Source organism: Squalius cephalus, assembly GCF_949319135.1.
Source record: "Squalius cephalus genome assembly, chromosome: 8".
Taxonomy (NCBI): Eukaryota; Metazoa; Chordata; class Actinopteri; order Cypriniformes; family Leuciscidae; genus Squalius; species Squalius cephalus.
In genome coordinates, this window is record NC_137129.1 from 44,409,323 (window position 1) to 44,435,328 (window position 26,006).

The 26,006-nt window shown below is 37.5% G+C and overlaps 2 protein-coding genes and 1 long non-coding RNA gene across 3 annotated transcripts in view; 1 reads left to right on the forward strand and 2 right to left on the reverse strand.

Annotated features, from left to right (window-relative positions):
- Positions 1-8,357: 8,357 nt before the first annotated feature.
- LOC307163783 overlaps positions 8,358-26,006 on the reverse strand; it is a 485,677-nt gene continuing 468,028 nt past the window's right edge. Inside the window, exons 2-4 of the long non-coding RNA XR_013822140.1 lie at positions 9,328-9,544; positions 8,494-8,537; positions 8,358-8,408 (exon numbers count right to left, since the gene is read on the reverse strand). This is a non-coding gene — a long non-coding RNA (uncharacterized lncRNA). The remainder of the gene's footprint in view (positions 8,409-8,493; positions 8,538-9,327; positions 9,545-26,006) is intronic.
- Positions 9,536-19,654, forward strand: glmp (glycosylated lysosomal membrane protein; the record flags this gene model as incomplete). The annotated part of the gene is made up of 6 exons (XM_079879909.1): positions 9,536-9,957; positions 11,155-11,427; positions 13,209-13,403; positions 14,799-15,017; positions 18,048-18,313; positions 19,483-19,654. Exons 1-6 carry the CDS (start codon positions 9,859-9,861, stop codon positions 19,652-19,654), a joined length of 1,224 nt encoding a protein of 407 aa, XP_079736035.1. The 5' UTR covers positions 9,536-9,858.
- tmem79a (transmembrane protein 79a) lies at positions 19,606-25,878 on the reverse strand. The gene is made up of 5 exons (XM_079879914.1): positions 25,704-25,878; positions 24,232-24,889; positions 23,464-23,649; positions 22,581-22,803; positions 19,606-21,536 (listed from the first exon to the last, which is right to left on the reverse strand). Exons 2-5 carry the CDS (start codon positions 24,773-24,775, stop codon positions 21,344-21,346), a joined length of 1,146 nt encoding a protein of 381 aa, XP_079736040.1. The 5' UTR covers positions 24,776-24,889; positions 25,704-25,878; the 3' UTR covers positions 19,606-21,343.

The following is a 26,006-nucleotide window of genomic DNA, read 5'->3' on the forward strand; positions in this document are numbered from 1 at the left end:
GGTCCTTGAGGGAAGAATGTATCCTGGGTTGCATTTTTTTGAATCCTTTATCTTCCACCATTGACATTGGCCGCATGTTTGTTATGGCATCTGTTATGGCTGCTTGTTGAGGAGTGCATGGGGGATTTCTCCTCTGAACAAATTCACTCATGGTGAGCTGAAAAACAGCATTTGAGTATGCAAGGAGAAACAATTTATGTGTAAATCAATATTTGCATTATTTTTAATGATAATTGCTGATAGCAAGTTGACAATGATTAATATATATAAAAAAAATCTAAATCAAAATTATTCACAACATAGCCTATTATGTTTTAACAATTTTCGTTAAAACAAATTTACACAGACGTTGTTCAGATGTGACGATGTTAACCAAAAACATCTAAAATATATAATTAATTTATTTTTTATTTAAAATTAAATGAATTATAAGGATATATTGATAAATTAAATGTAGAAAGACTGAAAACAAGCGTGTGAACGTAGAGCCGCAGTAGATCGCGTTTGAAAAACAATTAAAACGTATTATTACGTTTGGTGGATGCTTGACTGATGTCTTGAGGAAGAGCGTTCCACAAGCTCGGAGCCACTGCGCTAAAACATTCCCATGGTTTTCACCAGCCGCTACTGCGGTTCATCATCAAAAAATAAACTAAAAATAGGGGTTGAGACATATTTGCATATTTCCTGTTCGAGAGTGGAGTCGCTCACAGTCACCGCAGACCCTTCCCTTCCTCTGTGCTTCCTCCAAAAGCACCCAGTGACCTCTTTTACTGTCTATGACTCCCGTGTGTTTGATAGAATGTTTTGGGCGGATCTGCATAAACTGAACTGTGTGTGTGTGTGTACTGTGAACGGAAGGGGCGTGCGACGCTCCACCAAACCCAGCGGGAATTGATGTTAAACGTCACGTCAAAAGCAGGTAAAACACGAGCCTCCTGCAAGCTCAACTTCCCTGATTATGGTATTGTATATAATACAGATTTTTTTGGCTTTTGGTTATTGCCCAACCCTACCTTACGGCAAGCTTTAAATGCTGAATTTTTAAGTTAATCAGTAATGATACATTATTCTCACTGTTAAATGGGTATAGGCTACAATTAGCCAATTCAGTCCTGCATTAAGAATATCAAAGGTTTAATAAATCTCAGCTGTCCAAATAACGTTTATTTGATCAAACTCTCAACAACACATTTAACTTGAAGACATTTTTATTTATAGCCGAGCTTTATGTGCCATAAAATAGATGGAATTTATATTTTCCTTAAACTCAGCTTATATATTAATGTTCATAAAATATGTCTAAAGATGTACATTTCTGACAAAAGTCTAAGGTCTAATGATATTCAAGCATGTTTGTTTGTCTTTGCTGTGACAGAACTTGACTCTTGCTTTTCTTATTGATATAAACATGTAAAAACATCAGTTGCTTAAAACATGCTTCTTAAACTCTAAGTTTAACCCTTGTGCATCAATTTAAAAAAGTTACTCATAGGTCCAAAGAGGACAAAAATGTCCATGTCAAAAAACGGTCATAAAAAGTTGAAGCTTGGGAGCACAGACTTAACTTTGGTATCATTTTAAAGAATACCCTTGGCAGATTATTGCTGAAGTTAATTTTTTTTTATAAGTAAATCCCCAAAAAAGTTATATAGGTTTAAGTTTATGAAAATTATTTATGAATATTATTTTATATAAAATATATATTTTATGAAACAAGTTGAACTCTAAAATGGCTAGAAAATCAAAGCCATAAATCTAAATAAGTTGTGTTCCAAATCTGAGGTTGATATCTCAAAAAATTAGCTTTCAGTAAGATTTTGTTTGGGCGCAGTACCAAACTTTCCCCATTGGATCCCAGCAAAACTCCTCTGGTCACACAGTGATTGGCTTTGTTATTTGCAGTTGAGTTTTTCTCTATCAATACTACAAACACACACATGCACACAAACAATTTTTTTATATATAACACACATACCAACCACACTCTGACATCCATACCAACACACCCACACAATTATCATTGCATAATTTATCCAACTGGCTCTATAATAGCTCAAAATTCTTGCAGTTAACAGTAACAAAAAAAACAAAAACTTACTCATAGGTCCAAAAGGGACAAAAATGTCCAAGTCAAAAAACTCTCATAAAAATGTTATGCTTGGGAGCAAATACTTAAGTTTGGTCTCATTTTAAAGAAGACCTTTGGCAGATTGTTGTTGAAGTGAAAAAAGTGAAAAACGTGCAACCAAAATTTTTTTTATAGAAGTTTAAGTTTATGAAAAATATTTATGAACATTATAATCAATATTTTATATAAAATATATATAAGTATTTTGTGTAACTAGTGCAACATTTTTTTTTTTTTCAAATGAAATGGGGGTGAAATAGTAAAATTACAATAAAAATAGACACCTGTGCCAAAATTAATGCAGTTAACATAAAAAAAAAAAAAAAAAACTTACTCATAGGTCCAAAAGGGACAAAAATGTCCAAGTCAAAAAACTCTCATAAAAATGTTATGCTTGGGAGCAAATACTTAAGTTTGGTCTCATTTTAAAGAAGACCCTTGGCAGATTGTTGTTGAAGTGAAAAAATTGCAAAAAAGTGCAACCAAATTTTTTTTATAGAAGTTTAAGTTTATGAAAAATATTTATGAACATTATAATCAATATTTTATATAAAATATATATTTTATGAAACATTTGGAACTCTAAAACTGATATAAATTCAAAGCCATAAATCTAAACAGGTTGTGTTCCAAATTTGAGGATGATATCTCAAAAAATGAGCTTTCAGTAAGATTTTGTTTGGGCGCAGTACCAGACTTTCCCCATTGGATGCCAGCAAAACTCCACTGGTGAACACAGTGATTGGATTTTCGATTTGCAGTTGAGTTTTTCTCTCTCAAATATTACAAGCACACACATGCACACAAACACATTTTTTTTATAACACACATACCAACCACACTTAGACATCCATACCAACAAACCCACACAATTATCGTTGCATAATTTATCCAGTTGGCTCTATAATATGCCGAAGCAGAAAACAGGAATAAAGTGAGTATTTGCTTTATAGGCCTAACCTGAAAAAATGGCACCATCTGATAAAAAATGGTAAAAATGTCCATTTTGAAGCATTGCCAACAGAATGAAAGCCTATTAAAAAAGATTGCATCATTTTATAGTTAAACGGCACAGGGATTAAAAAATGCAGTTTTAATGGGTTTCAATGGGGACATTTTTGTCCTTAAGGTCCTGAGAGGAAGTATTTTGTGTAACTAGTGCAAAATAGATTTTTTAAAGAAAATGATGATGAAATAGTAAAATTCCAATAAAAATACACACCCGTGCCAAATTTTATGCAGTTAGCATTAACACAGGCAAAGTGATCAAAAAAACAAAACTGAAAAAGCCAAAAATGTCCTCAAGGATGCACAAGGGTTAAATATTTTTATATTTATAAATACTACATGAAAGACAGTGGCAGAAACAGAAGCATTGCTATTTTACTGAATATTAACCACAAATGATTATGATGGTTTAATAATAATAATAATAATACATTTTATTTGGAAAAGCACCTTTCAAGGTACCCAAGGACACTGTACAGTTTGGATAGGCAGAGACAAGGAAATATAAAGACATAAACATAAAGAACATACAGGGTTTAAAATGTTATCATGCACACACAAGACATAGAAATACACTGCGCACAAGGTGTAAAATCAGATCAATCAAGTCAAATTATGGGACTGCCAGGAAAGCTAAGCTAAAAAGATGGGGTTTTAATTTAGTTTTAAAAGTGGATAAACCTGTGCATTGGCGCAACTCAAGTGGCAGAGCATTCCACAGTTTGGGGCCTACCACGCTGAACGCCCTGTCGCCCATGGTGCGGAGGCGAGATGTGGGGACGTATAAGAGGCATGTATAAATATTTATAGGGGAGAGCGGGGCACAAAGTAACGCTTTTTGACTTTCTCAGTTTGTGTAAATCTACTTATGGTTCAGAGTATTTATTTTTTCCCACATTAATTTCCCACATGTCTACTACAATTATGTGTTTTTGTTTTATTAATACAGTATATACTTTTTTCTTGATATACCCCGAAAGAATGGAAGTGAAATGTGACAACATGCCCCATAGGTGGGGTACATTGTAACATTACCATATGACAGCTTAAAATGTTATCTGATCTAATTAAAAAAATATACAAAACAAACTAAAATATTTTCTAAATATAATACAATTAAAAAACTTTTCATATAAAATAATGGCAATTGTTAATACTTAAATATAAACTCATTTTTGAGTTTTGACTACGAACACATGAAAACACAGCTGTACAACATAGTTCAAAACAAATCAATAATTAGTAATTTCTGAACATTGACTCTCAGTCTTTATTCACCTTTTTCTCACGTTTTCTCAATAAAATTAATAAAAGTATAGAATATAATAGCATATTTCTAATAGGGGCACATTGTAACGCAGTGTTACAACAAGCCCCCGCCTGCACAACTGGGGTTTAAACCCTGCTAGTGTCTTCTGCTAGTTAGCGAAGCATTAAAGAAATATCTCAACTGTTAAATAACAATAATATCAGATTTGTCTTATTTTAAATAAACAGAAAAAATAGAGATGAAAAATTAACTTAAGTAAGAAATTTACTTTTGCTATGGTTTAATAAATGTCTATGGATATCTTCAAAAAAAAAAAAATTTGGCGGATTTTTTTTTTATATATAGTGTTGATATGGCAACTAGTAAATACACAAAGTTTCGTCATCCTAGCATGTGTGGAAGTATTTAAAACAAGCGTGTTACAACTAACCCCGCGTTAGGTTGTGCCCCGCGCTCCCCTATATATATATATATATATATATATATATATATATATATATATATATATATAAAGGTTATTTATTGGCATCAATGGTTCCATGAAGAGCCATTAAAAAGGTTCTTTATAATGGAAATGTGTTTTTTGATCATTAAAATGTTCTAGAAAAAATGGTTCTTCTAAGATCTGTTACTGAAAGGTTCTTTGCCGAAACAAAAATGACTTATGATTGTACAGACCAATGAACTTTTGGGCTTTTTCTTTAATAACTTATATTGCTGAACTAGAACTAGAGTCGTGAGAAAATGAAACACAATGAAGAATAACATCGACTCTCGCCTGTGATCTCCACTTCTTCTGGCTTATTTATATTTATATTTATATTTTTATTTATATTTATATGAGTTATATTTCTCGGTCCACAAAAGGTTCATTATAGTGGAAAAAGGTTCATTAGATTATAAAAATGTTCTTTACACTAAGAAAATAAGATCTGATCACTGAAAGGTTCTTTAAGGAACCAAAAATGGTTAATCTATTGGCAAATAACATATTTTTATGAGTGATGTTCTAGTGAAGATTGAAATATACTGAGCAAAAGTAAAATCATTTACAAAAACATCAACACTGAAGAAGTTGTGAAGATAAATCAGAAATAAAGTCCTGAATGTGACTCTGTTCCTCCAGTAATAACTCGCGTGACTGCAGTGATCTCTAAATCTGCAGCGAATCTTGGACGACTTCTGTTGAGATTGAGCGTAACTAGAAGTTTTCTTCCGGCTGTATTGCTGGTTTTTGCAGATATTAGTGGGTTAGTTGTGGAGAATACTGATGAAACCAGGCGATCTCATATCTGTGGGTCATGTTGCAGTTCAGACTGATTCTGTCCTTCAGCTCGACTCTGAACAGAGTCTCTTCATCTTCAGGAACATCTGGAGGAACATCAACTGAGCCTGAACATTATTTAGAGGAAATCATCTGTTATTTAAGGGTTAAAATGATCAGTTAAAGCATAGAGTAAATTTACCTCTAGAAGTGATGTGAATAATCCTGAATGAAAACACAAAAGAACATGATGTTCTCCATTGTGTCTGTCGCTCGTAACGCTGTTGATCAAACTACAGGTCTCAGATCAGTGCAGAGTCACTGAAACCACACGTCTCCACTTCCTCTCATAACGTTCACAGTTTCAAAGCCATGCTTGGTTAAACTTGTTAAACATGGTTTCACTAAAACCACACAGTGTTTCCATTTACTCTCATAAAGCTTACACACGTTCATCATCATTTAAAGTGCTGTGGTTTATTACGCTTCACAGTTTTATTCATTGTGCAGTTCCATAATTATGTATAATATAAAATATAAACAAGTGTGTATATATTATTGGATGTGGTCTATATCATCATGAATGTCTGAAACGAGCATCTTCCCTCTCCTGTCAGTGACTGGACATCATTTACCACACATATATATTTTACACAGGCCATGAAACTGTGTGTGCATTATTTCATTAGTAAAAGGCAGAACCAAAATCTGATCTAATAGCAATTATTATTCCTAATAGTTGTATTTATTTTGTTGTTATTTAATCAAATAATAATTAAAATGTAAACAAATGAATAAAGAAATATGACTATAACACTATTATACTGTAAACCCATTTATAATGCAAATCATTGTCCAGCAAGTGTTGCAGTCGCTGTATAATTTACAGCTTTCCTTTCATAAAGAGAAAAAATAGTGCACAAAACACTTAAATATATAAATATTTATTATAAATATACAAACAGTACAGCATATTCGACATTATAAAGTGGCAGTGTAACTTGGTGTCAAATTCAGTATAAAAATATGAAATTTGATACAAAAGCATGTAGTTTATAGAGGAATGCTCTATTTAATGCACTTTTGGTCATAATCCTGATAGTTTGGTAATGTTCTGGTGATCTGAGGGCTAAGATGTTCATGTGTGTGTTGTAATGCTGTGTGTGTATAAAGATGATCATGTGTTGTAATGCTGTGTGTGTATAAAGACATCATCGTTGACTTGTTCCAGTGGAGAAGAGCAGGATTAGTCTGGCACTAGAAGCTGGTGTGTGTGTGTGTGTGTGTGTGTGTGTGTGAATGTGTGTTATCTCAGTTCCTCACGGTGGGAGAAGATGGAGAAGCAAAGACGCCAGCAAAACCAGGAGTGTGTGAGACACATTCACATCAGGATCTGGAACACACACACAACTCGCATCAAGTCCTGCTCATTCAACACTAACAGTGACTGTGTTTACATGTGCAGCAATAATGCAGATCATCTCCAATAATCAGAGTGAGGAGTTAAAGTTCATCTGTGGTGTAAATCCAGCTTTTAATGTTGTTTATATGTCTATGTGGTGTTTTTAATCTGCTTTAAGACAAAGCATGTGTAAGTTCATAAGTCGACAGCATTGCTGAGTATTTCCTCCTTAAAACTGCAGTGAACCAAAGACAGTCTCAAAAACACGCTTTGAAATCGCTGGTGTTTCTGACGTCACAAACTACCTTGTAACCAATCAGATCAACGTGTGATCGTCAACCAGTGGATCTCTGAGCTGAGTGAGTGAGTGGAGGCGGGGATCATTTGCATATTCATAGAACCGCGCATACTAAATGAGGCAAGGGTGTCGAGTTACACTCAAGATATTTTAAGACATTCAAGTAAAAAACGTTTAAATAAGTCGTTTTGGTGATGAGTTTTAAGGGATAAAGTTATCGACTACAGGAGGACTCTAATGTCATGTTTACATGACCGCCTCAAACCTCTTCTGATTATCCGCTAAGAGTTGTGGTTATTTTATTATCTGTCAACATCAACTCAGTTTCTGGCCTCTTTATTATTATTTATTCAGCATACGTTTTATTATGATTATGGTTTCTACAATTATGAGCCATACTGCATTAATTTGATCAAAGTATGGCGTTAACACGAGGTAAACTTTAATTGCAATAATGCATTATGAGGGTGCATGTTAACAACACAGTCATCGTCACTTAAATTATAAAGAAGAGTTGTAAATGTTTTTTAAATGAATATAAAATGATGGCGTTTAGCTGAAGAATCAAGCCTTCATTATGGAGTTGACTCACTGCTCTTGCCTGATACGGCGTCTGGATCACAGTCTGTGGAAACTGGAGCAGAGAGAGCAAAGCAATCGCTGGTTTAGTATATAGGCTACAGATTTAGACTATAATGTAGTATATAGTAACTTAAAGGAATAGTTCACTCAAATGATACATTCACTTGATGAGATGATCTGAGTCTTACCAGGCGTTAACCCTGCGCTGACGTAGAGCGGCTCAGCCGACGACTGGTTATCATCAGCATATATTCGTAATGTGATCGGCGAGCCCCACTTCCAGCAATCCGGCACGACCACAGAACAGCCTTCTCCTGTAAATAAGCTGGAGACGGCACGTATCTCTCCGTGAAGCGTTTCTGACAGATGCTCGACGTCCACATGAACACTCCGGTGTTTCTTCAGCTCATGATAAAGTACACTGGAGACACGGCTTCTGCTGAGGAGCACAGCCTGAGGATTTACACAATAACATATTGATATACGTGTTCTTTCAGTAAATACTGATATTAAAACACTGCAGAAATGAAATACTCACCTGCACAATAGAAGATGCATGGCAGTAAAACCAGTGCTTTGTGTCTGAGGAGAATAGAAAAGGGCTGATTATGTGCTAGATCTGTACATGCTCACTTTAAGTGTTTAGATATTGAATAAAGGTTATATTATAACACTAAGGCTGTCTAATTCAAAGCCTGTGTAACTAGTGGATTTCATCATTTCCCAAGTTGACTGATTACATTAATACCTAAAAAGGAAAATTCTGTCATTCACTCACTCTCATGTTGCTCTGAACCTGTATTGTAATTTCTCTGTAATGTTGAACACAATCCTTTGTTGAAGAATGTGGGTTATCCAACCGTTTCTGGTCCCCATTGACGTCCATAATATATATATATACACTATGGAAGTCAATAGTGCCCATTAACTGTTTGGTTACAAACATTCTACAAAATATCTTCTTTTCTGTTCAACATTACAGAGAAACTCATACAGGTCCGGAACAACATGAGGGCGAGTAAACGACGACAGAATTTACACTTTTGGTGAACTGGCCCTTTAAATCATAATTAGGGAGTTTTTGGTGAACTATCCTTCTGCCCCTTTTTTTTTTTTTTTTATGTTCTTTTATATCCTATTGCTTATTTTCTTTATATTGTATTATATTAGGACTACTTTTAAATATATTAAAAGTAATAATATCCAATGCGTCATGACGTAGTCTACTAAAAACTCTTATACCTAGTTGAAAGTTTTTTTTTTTATTGTTTCTTTAGCTATTTTGGTTTTTGACATTTCTAAACATAAATAAACTTACTAACCAGATAAGAGCAAAACACACAATCTGTCTGTAGGACATTTACATACTTACGGGTTAAACCGTGAAGGCATGTTAGCGGCGGTCCGAGAGAATGCGGAAGTCCCGATAGTTGAGCTAAAACACACTGGGTTTTAATTCAGGGAAACTGCTGGAAATAGCCGGAGTTCTGTATGAAGGCAGCCCGAAACCAGAAATGCCAGAAAATTCGATCCCCGATATCAAGATCTAGTAACTTTACTGAGATTTCACTGTTCACGTGTGGAAGAACCTATGGAAAGAACCTGCCAGGTGATCACGTGATGATGACAAAATGAAGGTCTCCTTCCTTCCTCTTCTTCTTGTTAATGGCTGTTCACTTCTAGGAACATTACATTAAAATACTGTTATTTATTGCCTATATATCCTACAACTTTCACTAAAGACGGTGAAACGGACCGCGAGCTCAGATTTACCACAACCGAGTACGTGAGATGTCACGTGATGACGCCATGCCGCGGGTCACATGACTGGCTCACCCGAAACCAAAACAGCACAGCAGAAATGTCAGTTCTTCTTTCCGCTTTTGTGTTCAGAGAATAAAACATGTCGGTGTTTAAAGTGAATTTGATATGTTCTGTGCTGTTTGTGGTGTTTGGTGCCGCGCTTGCATTTCTGGGAAATGGAGATAAATTTCGACGAAAGGTGAGAATAAATCATTGAGATCAACCGAAAACAATGAACAAACTTCATACCGGTGCAACAACAAATAACATTTAAAAAGCTGCAAACACCTACATAATAATAGACACTTTATAGAAAACTATTTTTTTTTAATCAAGTCTTTGAACGTGGTGTTTATTAGCTGTATATTTAGGCGCATCTCTTACAAAAAGTGGTCATCATCATTATGTTCCTCTTTGTGTGTTTATGAAAGGTTGGATCAGAACTAGATTGTATTTATGTATAATAAGTGGCATGAAAATGTATTATGTAAATTAATTAATTATGATATATGTGTTCTGTTTGAAACCCATGAACACCCAAGTACAACTGATTTAGTGTAATGTGAATATAATTCTACATTTACTATATGAATGCACTGTAAATGATTAATAATTATGACAAATCATTAATTTGATCTGGTTCTTTTCAGTGATTGAGTCAAACCATTATACAAAGCATTTACAGTCACAGCTTTAGAGACATTTGACAATCTATAAATAACTTAAGTTAAACTAATTTTTTTAAGTGATAAGAAATAAACAGTAGGCATATTAAACTAGATCAGAGCTAAATATATGGTTTTCTTTCTTCTTATGGTGATAGTTCAGATTGCTCTTTCCAAAATTTTCACTTTTCCCACCACAAAAACCTATACGTGATTTCATATGTGTATTTTATTTTATTTGCCATGATTCAACAAAATGTCATCTATGTTAGTCAGTCTGAAAACTTTACCTTGCTGATATACAGTCAATCACATTATCTCAGGTTATTCGCTATAGTTTAGAACATGGTAATAAAATGTGAGCAGAACTCAGTTGATATTTGACTGGTTTAGTCCGTCCTTCTGTTAGACTGTCTCACACATGAATTATGTTGAATATCTGTCAGCTGTTAAATTTAACTACACTATTAGATAATACCAGTTTAGCTCAACCAATCACCAAGCAATGCTTCATTGTGTTCAGTCTGTGTGTAAAAAGAGCATTAGTTATTAAAGAAAACACACTTCAGCAAAACATGATCAGCTCATGATCATAAATCATCTGAATTCACATCAATGATATTCAACACACACTCTGGAATGAATCTGACTCTCTACAGTTGTGCTATAAGGGTGTTTGTGATCGGTCTAATGACACTGGTGTGATGCACACACTTCTCTGGTGTCCTCAGGTGTCTGTAGAGCTGAACCCGGGTCTGAGTCCTCCCTCGTCTCTTCCTCCTGGAGTCGCTCTGGTTCACGCGCGAGGACTGGGACCCAACGACACGCTTCACTTCCTGCTGTGTAACCTCGGAGCTCCAGCGCTTCTGCTGGTCCACACCAACAGCACAGAGTCCGCAGTGCAGGTCAACTGGCCTGTGTTCATCAACCGCAGTTCCTCAGGCAGCCTGAAGGTGGCGCCGGAGAGCAGCGTGACCTACAGCTCGGCACTCGTCTTCACCAGGGTGAGATGCAGTCAAGGCTCATTTCATGCATCATCAGGGTATTTAACCAATGACGTTTGCTGCTGGTCACTACAGGAACACTGTTAAAATAACCGAAATAACCCTTTAGGCGAGACACTGAAAAACATTGAATAGGGTAACATTTATAACTAGCAGATATCACCATGAAACTTTCCCAGTTGATTACCTACATTAAGATGAGGAAAAAATGTATTACAAGTTTTCTGTAATTTATTGTTTAAATATGCAAATTAGGCAATATCTATGAAATATGCGCTAATTTGCATATATTTAAAAAAAACAAAATCTGAGTATTGGATAAAGCCAGGTTAAAAAGGATTTTTTCATTGTGTTCACATATTAGATGGGAAAAAAAATACAGAGGGATTTATGGATATCTACTTTTGTTATCCTGTAAATCAGAATATACTGTCAATAGCCTTAAAAAAAAAGATTTTCGCCATGTTTTTTGGAATAAAATGTTATATAAATCAGGATAGGAATAATATATTTACAAATCCCTCTGTAAATGTCATCATAATATAACTAGGTACAAGACTGGAAGGTTTGGTGTATAGAGGTGCTCCTGAAGTGGAGATTTCAGAGAGAAAAGTCCTTTTGAGAAAACGGGCTTTAAAGATTTATCATCAGCCAATGAGATTGCGCATTCATCCCTTTTACTTTCACGATTGGTTGCTGATAAGAAGGAAATTACCATATTTGGATCCGACAGCATTGTACAGGAGAGAGAGCTTTCTAATGGTGTGTGTGATGACAGGGAGACAGAGATCGCGGAGCAGCGTGTTGATTAAGAACGCCAACTTTTGTTGAATTTATGAGAAATCTACAGACGCAAACAGACAAAGTGTAGTAAAATAAAGACCTAAATGTGTATTTCTGACTTTTTTTTCACCACAAGTCTGAAAGAAGACATGTTATTGCAGACAAATATCCAAAAATCTCAAAATTGACCAGTAAAAATAAACGATGTTTTTGCCTGCCGTGTCTCGCCTTAAACGCATGCCTCGAGTCTTTAGTGGCCCGGGACGTCATTCACTTCCCTCCTCCTCCTCATTCATTTTTTTAAAGTTAGATATCAACCTTCTTAGTATTTCTCAATCAATTCATTATAAACTATATAACAAGAACATTTTTTTTTATAAAAGAATGCCTGTTTTGCCATTAATTTTTTGTAAAAATTGTTGAGGGTCGCTAACGACCAGCGGTGTGTAACAGTGTATTTTTTTCAACAATAGTTAAACCTTTAATGAATGAATAAGAGCAATTCACCTTTATTCCACAAGATGGCAGTGCCTGATACACAATGATGACGTGGCGTTTCACTCATAGTTACTGCAGGCAGAAAACAAAAGAATATGAAGCATCAGCGATTTACTGCAAACACACTCAGATATTAGTGTCCCTGATGGTGGATCTGGTGAAGAAGCCGTCAGCGATCAAAATATTGATTTTGAAGACGTTGAAAATGATAGAGATGGCGAATATGAGGCAGATGCTGAATGATGATGGTATAAAACACCCTTTCAAGCTCCAAAAGTTAACAAAATATGCTTTATTTTATTCTTCTGTATTTGTGACTCTAATATCAGGAGAGTTTTATATCATCACGACAGGTCGAGATCAATCCGTGTTAGATATATATATATATCCGGGTCGCTAAAGACCTTAATATGTAATAATGATTGGCGAAACATTCGTGCTTTTAAGGGTTAAAGAGAAAGGAAACTGATAACATGAACATGAAGGTGTGTGTGTTTCAGATATGGGAGTACGATGACGTCAACAACACGGCAGACCCACAGACGACAGCGGAGTCCAGCTTCTACTCTCCTTACGAGCTCCAGAACTTCATCTGGGCGGAGCTGAACGCCACCGTCAGCCAGTCGGATCACGTGATCACGCTGTGCGGCCGGGAGAAAGCTGAGAGTTTCCTCAACGGCTCCCTCTGCCTGAAGGTAAGCAGAACTGCAGCAAACACACAACAGGAGGAATATGGTATTTTCAGATTTCGCTCTAGACTGTAATATGGACTTTGAAATGCTGTGTGTTGTGAAAAGCGTCATACAAATAAACGTGAATTTAATTGAGTATGGAGATGATTCATGTGTAAGAGAAATGATGTGGACGTCGAAGATCTCAAGAATGAAGTTTATCACAGCACAGCAGTGGTGAAGCACACCTCGGGTTCACCGGCGCCAGAACGAACCCAGAACATCCGAATCTCAGACCTTTTATCCTGTTACAGTTTAACACTCGTAATGTGAATCAAGCTGATCCTGCTGTAACCGCTGTGATCTGTGTGTTCATGAAGTCCAGACCCTGTTCTCTGGGGCTGGGTATTAGATTCAGATGTCCCGATGCGATTCGATTTAGATTCACAAGCTCTCAATTCAATTCACAAGCTCTCAATTCGATTCACAAGCTCTCAATTCGATTCGATTCGATTTCGATTCACAAGCTCTCAATTCGATTCGATTCTAAATTCAATTTCAATTCCCGATTCGACTCAGTGAATATAGATTTATAAAAAAGAACAGTGAACATAAGTTTACAAGTGGTTAATTAATAAAAAGAAATGAAGAGCCACAAACCTGTATATTAAACTCGTTTTATTTTAGGTACACTTAAAACAGAACCCAACTCTATATTTCAGATGCATACAATGAATAGACAGGATTTTGATCCAAGATGAAGTCTTGATGCTGAAAGTTAGACGAGTGAGAACAGTCGCACGCCTTGATCAAACAGGATCAGGTTATTTCATGTTTAAGATAAAACACACATAAAATCTCCCAGCATTCACTGTAACATGGAAGCCTATGAACAGTGGAGGAACACTAATACTGGCTTTTGGGTGATAGAGAAATAAATATGGAAATAAATCAAATCGTGGCTTTTGAGAATCGATTTTGAATCGACCACATTTTAAAGAACGATTAATCGAAAAATCGATTCTCTGTGTCTGTCTCTCATTCCCGTTCTACAATTGACCATTTGCTCAGGATGTGATAAACTCAAAAGGGTGAAGAAACATTATAACTTCACCTCCTTCATCTCTATGATAATTAAGCCATTTTGAGGAGGAGCTCATTCTGAAATAGACAGTATTTTGGGGTGTAATCTGTGTGTGTGCAGACTACAGTCTCTTACACACGTGTGTGTTGTTCCTGGGGTGTAATCTGTGTGTGTGCAGACTACAGTCTCTTACACACGTGTGTGTTGTTCCTGGGGTGTAATCTGTGTGTGTGCAGACCAGTCTCTTACACACGTGTGTGTTGTTCCTGGGGTGTAATCTGTGTGTGTGCAGACCAGTCTCTTACACACGTGTGTGTTGTTCTGGTTCTCCTCAGCTGTCGGTGTTCGAGTCTGCGGGTCGTGATGGAGCGTGGCCGAGTCTCCTCCATAACTCTAACTCCTCTCAGCTCCACGTCTGGCTGGACGGAGTGACGCCGCGAGGGAACCACTCCCGCTTCCTCCTGGAGTTCCAGGCGGTCGGAGACTCCGGCTTCCAGGGGAGAGTCGATGTCCGCAGCTCCATAGATGATGAATACACTCCTTCTATCTTCAAGGTACAAACTTCAACAAACCTGGACATCTTCTCAGATTAGTAAACTCTACTGTATCACATATGTGACCCTGGACCACAAAACCAGTCACATCGGTACATTTTGAAACTGAGATTTATGCATCATCTGAAAGCTGAATAAATAAGCTGTCCAGTGATGTGTGGTTTGTTAGGATAGGACAATATTTGGCCGAGCTATGACTATATGAAAATCTGGAATCTGAGGGTGCAAAAAAAATCGAAACATTGAGAAAATCTCCTTTAAAGTTGTTCATTTATGTTGGCGATTGTGCTGCATTCACTCACAGAAATACATGTTTGATATATTTACAGTAGGAAATGTACTAAATATCTTCATGGAACATGATCTTTACTGAATATCCTCATGATTTTTGAGATAAAAGAAAAATGTATGATTTTGACCCATACAGTGTATTGTTGGCTATTGCCACAGATATACCCGTGCGACTCGAGACTGGTGACGTGATCCAGGGTCACATATAATGTGTTTATTCCTGAGGCCTGTGTCATATGACACATATTTAGGCCTGTAAATGATGCAATCTTTGCTGTCGCACACAATCTCCTCCCGTCGTTCTGTCTCCAAGGTACAAACTTCAACTAACCAGGGCTGTGTTTCCCGCACACCGCTGTAACTCGCTGCTTCACCACTGTAGTGCGATCGTTGAAGAAATCAGATAGAGAGTCACGGCTGTTTCCCGAAACTGTAATTTTGCAAATTGGTCGTTCAACCCTTAGAGTCAACCACGCTGGTTAAAGCTACACTGTGTGATAATTTCCCCCATCTAGCGGTGAAATTGTATATGACTACCCAGTGAATATTAGTTTCTGTTCCTTTCAATTTCGAGGGTGTTTTAACTCCTACGGTGGCTGTATTATTCCAAGATTAACATGGCTTCCAGTTCGACTTCATCCAATTGCGCCTTTAAAACTATCATCCGTCGCAGCACAGATTTATGTTACAAGGTAAACAATACTTTTTCACCATTGACGCAAGGAAAAGTAACGCAAGTTATACTAGAGGTCGTTCTGGCGTTATGCACAACCATGCTATGGTTAGACAAGCAACTATAAAACTTTGAATTTACACAAATAGGCTGAATTACCAGTCGAGAAGAAAGCAGGCAACTTCGGCGTCCCTTTTAAAATCTTCTCCTCATGAGCTCTTTCCATCTGGGAAAAGTTACTCCAGTATTGACTTTGGTCTTGCTGATTTGCCTGTCGCGTTGACGCTTTAATTCTCTCTTTCGCTTCCTTGGCGACTCTGCTACATGTCCTCGAGAATAGGCGTGATCCTCCATCAGCAATCTTTCAAATCTGCCGGCAGTCGCGAGTAATCTCCCCCTCGCATTCGTCTCTGTGTCACTAAAGCGCGAAAGGCGAAGCTTGAATTTACAGGTATGTCCCTCTTTGGCTAATGTAGTTTCAAGATGGAGGGGCAACATGGCGACCGGCATTCGAACCCCTCACCCGTATGTACTTTCAATGGTAGATTATAAACTTACGAGAATACTTTATTACTTGAAAGAATTAAATATACATTAATGAGCACATATATTTTTGAAAGAACTAAGTGTTTTTTTTGCTAAGAATCAACTAAAAAAGTTACACAGTGTAGCTTTAATGATGTCAGGCAGGTTATGGAGTATAACTTCTTTTACTGAATCTGTTTTGAGGTCGAATTAAGGCTAGATGTTGTGCTATAAATTACAGACATGCATCTGAGGACTATTGCTCATTTTCTCAGTTATTTTGCTTTATTTCCAGATTCAATCATAGACTCGTTCTTACACTAGAGCTCGTTCACACATGCGCTCTTTAAATCTCTTAAAGTCGTAAATGACATTAGTATGTATTCTAAATAAAAGACACATGTTGCACTGAATGTCAGCTTGCTTATTTTGCTCAAGATCAGGATTTATTGAGTCCACATGTCATGTCGAGATCTGTCGTTACACACACACGACTCTGCGATGCTGTTTGCGAATGCTCCTGGGGAACGATGGTTTCTGGAAACACGACTCGTTGAACTGCTGATAATGTGACTGAACTTTTGACCATAGTTGGCTAATGATGCTTTTGGGAAACAGTCCTGAACATTTTCTCAGATTATTAAACCCTACTCAATCATATGTGATGCGTGTATTTCTAAGGCCTGTAAATGAAGTCTTCGCTTCAGAATTGCATCACTTTTTGTCCATACAATCCTCAACCCAACCGTCTCCATTGACTGTGTGTTGTGTGAAGCTGCCTCCTCGTCATCTCTGACTTATAACAAACAAAACAGTGTCTAAAAGCTTCTGTGTGACGAGGTGTACAGCAAACAAGCTAAACAACCCAGGAATAAGTGTTTATAAGCCAAAAAACAGTGTTTAAGGACACAAAAGTGGACACAGGCGATTCAGACAGAGCAGCGTGTCGTATTACTCTGAGAACTAACTTGCGCCGCTGAGGAGAACGTAATCGGCCACAGGATAGCTTAGTTTACAGAAATATAATATATCAAACTGACATTTGGATATTTTACTCACCAGTGATAAAATGTTAACAGCACACACAGTGTATTTTTAGTGCAGACTGAGAGTCAGGATCCCACAATTCACCCATTCGGTCCAGCCTGTGTCCACTTTTGAGTCCTTAAACGCTGTATTTTGGGGTCTTCAGCTTATAAACACTTATTTCTGGGTTGTTTAGCTTGTTTGCTGTACACCTCGTCACACAGCAGCTTTTAGACACTGTTTTGTTTTTCAAGTCATAAATGACGAGGAGGCAGCTTCACACAATACACACTCAATGGAGACAGTTTCCCCTGGTGTGGGCGTGGCCTAAATGCGCTCCGTCTCTATTGGCTGATCTCATGTGAGTGACAGGTTGCTCCGCCCACATCATCAGAGAAGAGAAGAGGTGCTGCAAGAGATTCAAGATGACGAGCAGCAGTAATGATGAGCACTGCTGAATCATGTATATGAACAGTGCAGTATCCACTAAGAGATGTTGATGTGTCTCCTGTCAGGTGTTCGACTGGGTCTCGCTCCCGCTGAACTCCAGCAGTGTGTGGGGCTTCTCCCAGTGGAAGCCCGTGGCGTACCGGAAACCCGAGCCGCTGTTTGAGGACGCTACGCCCTGCAGAAGCTCTCCTCTGGTGTCCGTGAGCCGGATCCCCCAGTCCGCGCTGGTCCAGGCCTTCTTCACGCTCGAGGCTCAGACCCGCGGGCTCAACATCAGCTTCGGGGTCGACAAAGACCCGGTGTTCTACAGCGACACCAACTACATCAGCTGGTGAGAGGACACTACTGCACTCTTACATTCAGTTCATCATCTGCCTTCTACACACACTGGCTGATTAGATCTGTTAGGAAATAGCGGTATTTTTAAAATGAAATATTTAAATGTAAAACAAATATTAAATTATTATATTGATTGTAATGGTCTTTGATTAAAAAAAAAAAATTGCTTTAGATTTTTTTACATTTGAATTGAAGATATTAAAAATATTATGTATTAAATAATTGTATTGATTGTAATTTTCAATTGGTTTCTTTTTTTATTTACTTTTTTACTCATATTTGTCGATTGGTATTATTAAAGGAATAATAAAATATTTTAAATATTAAAATACTATATAAAAATGAATGTACAATTACTATAATTAATTGTAATTTTCTGTTGTTTTTTATTTTTTGGTTTATAATAGACTTCTTTTTTTTTTTCATACTTGCCGATTATTATCTCTTATTAAATTATAAAATATTAAAACAATAGTTTAAAAACAAGGTTTTAGGTTTGCTTTTGAATATTTTAATTAAAAATATTAAAAATACTTCATGTAAATTATTTTATTGATTGTAATTTTCTATTGGTTCTTTTTCGATTCATCATTTATTTATTTATATTTATTTTTTAGGCATACTTGCCGATTAGTATATCTGTTGGGAAATATTACAAATATTTTGTAATTGTTCTTGAATATTTTTATAATATTTGACGATATAAAAATACCACATATTAAATAAATATTAAATTGTTATTTTATTGATTGTCTTATCATGTGAGTGATCTTAGACTGGTTTTGCACTGATTGCAACTGTGATCAACTATAAAGCACATATTGTTACTATATTAATTTTTACCTTTTTTAGTAAATGTCTAGTTTGTTTCCAAACGAGTAAAATACATGTTTAAAATGGTTCACAAGTGAAGTAGGTTTCCTGAACACGCCCCCTGTCAGTCAAACAGATAGTCCCGCCCCCAAACTCACATGATTGGTTGAGTCAGAAGTTGACGAGCCACTCAAACAAACAGATCAATGTTCTGAAACAGTCAAACTACCAATGAGTGAATCATAGAGACTCTGAACAACAGCTTTAACACACATGAGATGAGCTGTAGCTCATATTACACACAGTATGAGAGTGTGTTTGAACAGTGTTTGTGTGATCTCTCTGCAGGACTGTGTTAATGGGCATGGGCGAACCTCCAGCCGACTCCTTCTCCACGTTAATCATTATCATCATCGCCGTTGGACTTGGCACTCCGCTGGCCATCATCATCGTGGGTGGAGTGTTTGTTTGTGTCCGCAAGAGGATGACACGCTCCTCCATCTACGAGCCAATCAACTGAGACGTTAGGGTACAAGCCCCGCCCCAATGCACACACCGGCCAATCAGTGATGAGGTCACTGCCCCCTGATTGGATGGTTAGAATGATCACATGCACGTTACTGATGAGCAGGAGGAGGATTTGCCTGAACATTTGCACAGACAGACTCCCTCTGGAAAAAGTGTTTTTGATTCAGACGTATCGAATTTTTTACACCTTTATACTTAAATCTGATTGGCCAGAAGATCGCAGAACAAATGGAGTGATTATTTGATTTTGTTCATTTTTTTTAGACATGATGCTTATTTGTTCTGTGTCCCATAATAATAATAATAATAATCCTGCGTGCATAATCAGTTATTTGCCCAATTTTAAAACAATTTCTCTTTATTCCTAAAATATTTGCATATATTTTTGCTAAATAGCTGCCCAGACGGCAGTGACGGGCCTCAGGGATCCAGTGTGTCTCTTCATCAGGGGTTTGAGGAGAGCGCTGCTACTTTCATGTACATTTGCATTTTGTAAACATTGATTTGCACCACATTTAAAAACACTGAGATCTTTCAGTTTTTGTTGCCGCCAGTTACTAATAAAAATGTAAATATGGATTTAAAACTGTTTCTCTCTCTCTCTCTATAAGCTCCTTCACAACACTGATGGACTGAAGTGTTCACTGTGGATCAATGATGTCTCATACACCTGTCAATCAAACATCCAGTGCATCATTTATTCATAAACACACAGATGAAACATCAGATTCCAGGACAGACATTAGTAAACATGAGAAATATGGCACAAATCAACTATTATAATCACATACACAACTGCATGATGCATGTCTGAAACATTACACACCAAAATACTTCACTGTAAAACTCTATTATCCAACATATCCGGCTTACAAACTACATTCATTTCTAAAAGAGGCCTATCTTAGGAGACTTTTACTCAGACATTGTTTTCATGGCTATTAAACACATATCCCTGTTATTTATTTCTTACATTAGTTATTAAGACATTTTTAAAACAATAATAAACCATGGAAAAATGTAAGACATCATAATTGTTTCTAAACCTTCACTTTCTAAAAGAAATTTATACTTGGTACTTGAAGCCTCAATGTATAATGCATCAAAGTTATTCATAACGTAGCTTATAATGCATTATATATTTCCATAAATAACTGTAACCAAAGTAAACATGCATTATAATATTTGCTGTAATTGGTTGTTTGTCGTGTGTTTTAATGCATTATACTTTCTAAAGGTGTGTTCAACGAATAGAAGAACGTATAATAATGTATTATAACAGTGGTTACAATCATTTAAGACCCTACAGTGCATAATTCATGCATTAAAATACTTTTATAATGCATTATGTATATATAAAGGCTTTAAGTCACCATATATATTTTGTATTTCTTTCTTTTGATTTCAAGGTGAATCAGGCTTTGTGAGATTCGCTCGACTAGTAACTATTGAGGTCAGATCCTGAAAGGCCGAACCTCGAGGGTTTACCGCAGTTAAACAGGTTTCTTCATGACACGTATCCAGTTTCATCCCATTCTCAGTGCAAGAGAGAATCTTTCCCGAAGGATTCTCCCAGTCTTTCATCCTTCATTATTTAAAAGTCTGGATGGACAATTTCAGTGATGATTCTGAAGTCACGTCCATCTTTATATCAGTGCTTATTCTGAATGCTGGATTGGGTTCACCCCCACCACCGTAGCTTTGGGGGCGGGGCTGTGGTGGGCGGGGCCACATCAAACACCGCCTCCGGCCCGCCCACAGAGCCGATGAAGTACAGGTTTGCTCCCAGAAGCACGAGCAGAGGCAGGAACGAGAGGCCGAGTCCGAGCGCTCGAACGCTGCTGCCGAACGCCACACACACCCAGTAGATCAGTCTGAGGAGGAACACACAACATCAACAACACACTGATCCCAGTGGGAGCGTTCAGTGAAACAATGCTTTATCAACCACTTCTGTTCGCTTTCTACTTCACAAAGTAACATGCGTCGCGTACTCTTTGAAATTACTTTTTGAATATACAACGTAATATCCGTGTCACATTTTTCAAGTGAGAACATTTTATTGAATTTATTTACTTCAAATCTCTCCCTTCCTCAAACCATGTGACAAATTAGTAATGTGATTTTAGAGGATTGGTTTTCCAAGAAACATGTAAAAAAAGATTTTTTACATGATTTATTTACTATTACTTACAAATACAGTTGAAAATGTTTCCCTTCCCCAAATATTGCAATGTTAACATATAATTAGTTATGTAATTTTAGGGTATTGGAATAATGTAAATGTTACATTTAAGTCTTAAAAGTAACAGTTTTCCAAGTAAGAAACACGTAATATTTCTATTTATTGAATTTATTTACTTAAAAAACAGTTGAAAATCTCCAATGTAACGTATAATTAGTAATGCGAGATTTAGAGCATTGCAATAATGTAAATGTTACATTTAAAAGACTTGAGTAACAGTTTCCTATTTTAAAAGTAACGTTGTTCCAATAATGTAAATGTTACATTTTAAAAAAAATCTTAAAAGTAACATTTTCCAAATTAAATGTAACACTGTTCAAATAATGTAAATGCTACATTTAAAAATAACTTTGCTCCACTTTAAACGGAAAAGTTTAGCAAAAATGTAAATGTTACATTTAAAAGTCTTAAAGTAACATTGTTACAATTTAAACATAACAGTATTACAATAATGTTAATGTTCCTATTTAAAAGTAATATTATTCCATTAATGTTAATGTTACATTTAAGTATTAAAGTAACATTTTTCAACTTAAACGTAACACAATTCCAATAATGTAAATGTTACATTTGAAATTCTTAAAAGTAACACTTTTTCAAATGAAAAGTAACATTATTTAAATAAAGTAAGTGTTAAGAGTAACGTCCCCAACACACACACACACACACACACCTGCCGAACACGAAGACGATGGTGAGCAGCGGCACCAGTTTGAGCAGGTCCTGCCGGGCGTACGTTGCCATGACGGCGAGCTGGAGGAAGAAGAGCAGGTAAAGGTGGAGCGAGTCTCGAACGAAGTGTCCGTGAACGACGACCTCGCGACTCTCCCACATCCCGTCGAACAGAGGCTTCGGCGTCCCGAACCTCAGCCGGGACACGCCCTGAACCAGCACGCCTACAGCAGAGAGACCACGCTCATTATTATTAATACTTTCATATACAGTCAAACCAAAAGCTATTCAGACACCAGAGATCATTTTCACTAGTGTGTGCAGGACACTATAGTGTATTTCTGTAAGTGAGGAGAGCAGAATAAAGTAAACTGTGACATATTATACCCAATAATTCTTCATACAGAGACTACCTGTGACATTTATTAAAAATTTGGGGCCAAAAATGATTGGGACACTTTGAGCTGATCATGTTTTGCTGAAGTGTGTTGTCTTTAATTGCTAATGCTCTTTTTACACACAGACTGAACACAATGAAGCATTGCTTGGTGATTGGTTGAGCTAAACTGGTATTATCTAATTGTGTAGTTAAATTTAACAGCTGACAGATATTCAACATAATTCATGTGTGAGACAGTCTAACAGAAGGACGGACAAAACCAGTCAAATATCAACTGAGTTCTGCTCATATTTTATTACCATTCTCTAAACTATAGTGAATAAACTGTGATAATGTGAGAAATGTTGAAGGTGTCTGAACATATTTTGGTTTGACTGGATATGTTTTATACACCAGCACACTTACAGAGAGACCACTGTTATTATTATTGATACTTTGAATGGTTGTGTGTGTGTGTATATATGTGTGTTTTATAGATCCTCACCCAGCACGATGGGAACGCTGGCGAAAAACGCACAGCGCAGTGTGTAGACCAGCCTGAGGGGGGTGCTGTCGAGCGCAGGGGCGTCGAAGGGGAGGAGCTTGTACCCGGCCCACGTTAGTAACGGGAACATGAGCGCGGCAGCCGTTACACACACACACATCCGCACAACCTCCACACAACTGCTGTCTGACACAGAAACAGAGCCGTTACACACACACACATCCGCACAACCTCCACACAACTGCTGTCTGACACAGAAACAGAGAGCTGTTACACACACACACACACACACACACAACCTCCACACAACTGCTGTCTGAGACAGAACCAGAGAGGTCGTGTTCAGAACAAGCACTCGTCCAATCAGCTCTTTCTCATTATACAATACGCTATCCCACAATGCAATGCACTCTACTTGACCCAGGGTTATTATCATTAACTAAAACTAAATAAAAAAAAGATTTGTTGCTTGAAATAAAAATAAATGTTAATTGAAATTATAATATAAAAAAACACATTTAAAAAAGTTACATGAAATAAAATAAACGTGAACTGAAATCGTACAAAATATTAAAAAAACTTTTTTGAAAAAACAAACATTTTTGTTATTCGAATTAAATATATATTTTAATTGAAATAGTAATATAAAAAACATATTTATAAATTTATCTCTAAAATTACACCTCGTGACTCTGACATCTTTTCTCATGCAACTGCGACTTTCAACAGAACTGCACGTTTATTTCTGTGTGTGTGCGAGATGTTTACCTTCAGGTTTCTCTATCTGGCGGATCCAGGCCGGCTGGAAGAGCGGAGGAGGGTTAGGGATGACGTTCTGCTCATCCACCGGGAACGTCTCCATCGGGATCTCCTGCATTGGGATCTCCTGCATCGGGAACTTCTCCATTGGGAACTTCTCCATCGGGATCTTCTCCATCGGGATCTTCTCCATCGGGATCTTCTCCATCGGGATCTTCTCCATCGGGATCTTCTCCATCGGGATCTTCTCCATCGGGATCTCCTGCATCGGGATCTCCTGCATCGGGATCTGTGTGTGTTGCCGTCCCGTCGACTGCAGGATCATCACGTTCGGTGTGAACGCTTTCACCAGCCGATCATCTTCATCATCTTCTTCATCTTCATCCTCCTCCTCATCGTCAGCATCGTTCTCCGCCTCCGTCCAGGCGTCTGGCTCCTGCAGATCTTCTGTGCTCTCCGTCCTGCTGTCGGATCCGTCGGATCGGGTCGGGTCAGGGACCAGAGGGTTGATCTCGGCAGATGTTTCAGGACTGAAGACCAGCACCTCCGTCATGTTGATCTCTGTGTGTGTGTGTGTGTGTGTGTGTGTGTGTGTGTGTGTGTGTGTGTGTGTGTGTGTGTGTGTGTGTTTATGAGCTGAACTGCTGCTCTGCAATCATCTCTGAAACTACAGAACGATGAAACTCAAAACACTGACTTCACCATGAATCACCATGAATGTAAAGGATAACACACACACACACACACACACACACAAACACTCTCTCTCTTTCTCTCTCACACACACACACACACACACTCTCTCTCTCTCTCTCTCTCTCACTCACACTCTCTGTCTCTCTCACTCACTCACACACTCACACACACTCTCTCTCTCTCTCTCTCTCTCTCTCTCTCTCTCTCTCTCACACACACACACACACACACTCTCTCTCTCTCTCTCTCTCTCACACACACACACTCTCTCTCTCTCTCTCTCTCACACACACACACACACACTCTCTCTCTCTCTCTCTCTCTCACACACACACACACACACACACTCTCTCTCTCTCTCTCTCTCTCTCACTCACACTCTCTGTCTCTCTCACTCACTCACACACTCACACACACTCTCTCTCTCTCTCTCTCTCTCTCTCTCTCTCTCTCTCTCTCTCTCTCTCTCTCTCTCACACACACACACACACACACACACACACAGAGTGAAGTGTAACAATGTGGAGATAAGAGTGAACCACAGTATCTGGTGAGTAATGAGCGAGTAATGCAGTTCCACCAGTTTAACATGGACTCGCGGAAACGAACAAACACAGCAGAAATAAACACAACACTAACCAACACACATTCACTGTTTCATTTCAAGCAAATACAATAACAAACTCTTCTTAAAACGCATAATAATACAAAAACACCAACTCTGACTAAGATTATCTCACATGAAACTTGTCTGAGAACGGAAGTTAAATGCTGTTGTTTCTTACCTGACACTCCACTGAGAAGAACACCATTAATATGGAATATATTATAAGTGATAATAACAGATGAGTGTGAGACTCGACCGGGATCGCTGTAATCGGGCACGCGCACAGGTGCGACGGTCAGTCCGAGTCCCACAGGTAAATCATTCTCTCGCGGTGTCACGTGACTCTCGGCGACGCCCACAATACACACATCTCGCTCTTTGAACTAAAGAAGTGTTTGAACTAAAGAAGTGTATGTGTGAAGTTTACATTTTATATGGGGTTTACTTAAAATTTTGCCAGATTTAATTAATTGATCGTGTA

Bases quoted from the DNA above. Each gene is read 5' to 3' on its own strand.
- tmem79a (XM_079879914.1), bottom strand. From the start codon at position 24,775: ATGACGGAGGTGCTGGTCTTCAGTCCTGAAACATCTGCCGAGATCAAC. The intron at 23,650-24,231 runs GTAAACATCTCG...TTTCTGTGTCAG, and splicing joins CCAGATAGAGAAACCTGAAG to ACAGCAGTTGTGTGGAGGTT. The intron at 22,804-23,463 runs GTGAGGATCTAT...TCTCTGCTGTAG, and splicing joins CAGCGTTCCCATCGTGCTGG to GCGTGCTGGTTCAGGGCGTG.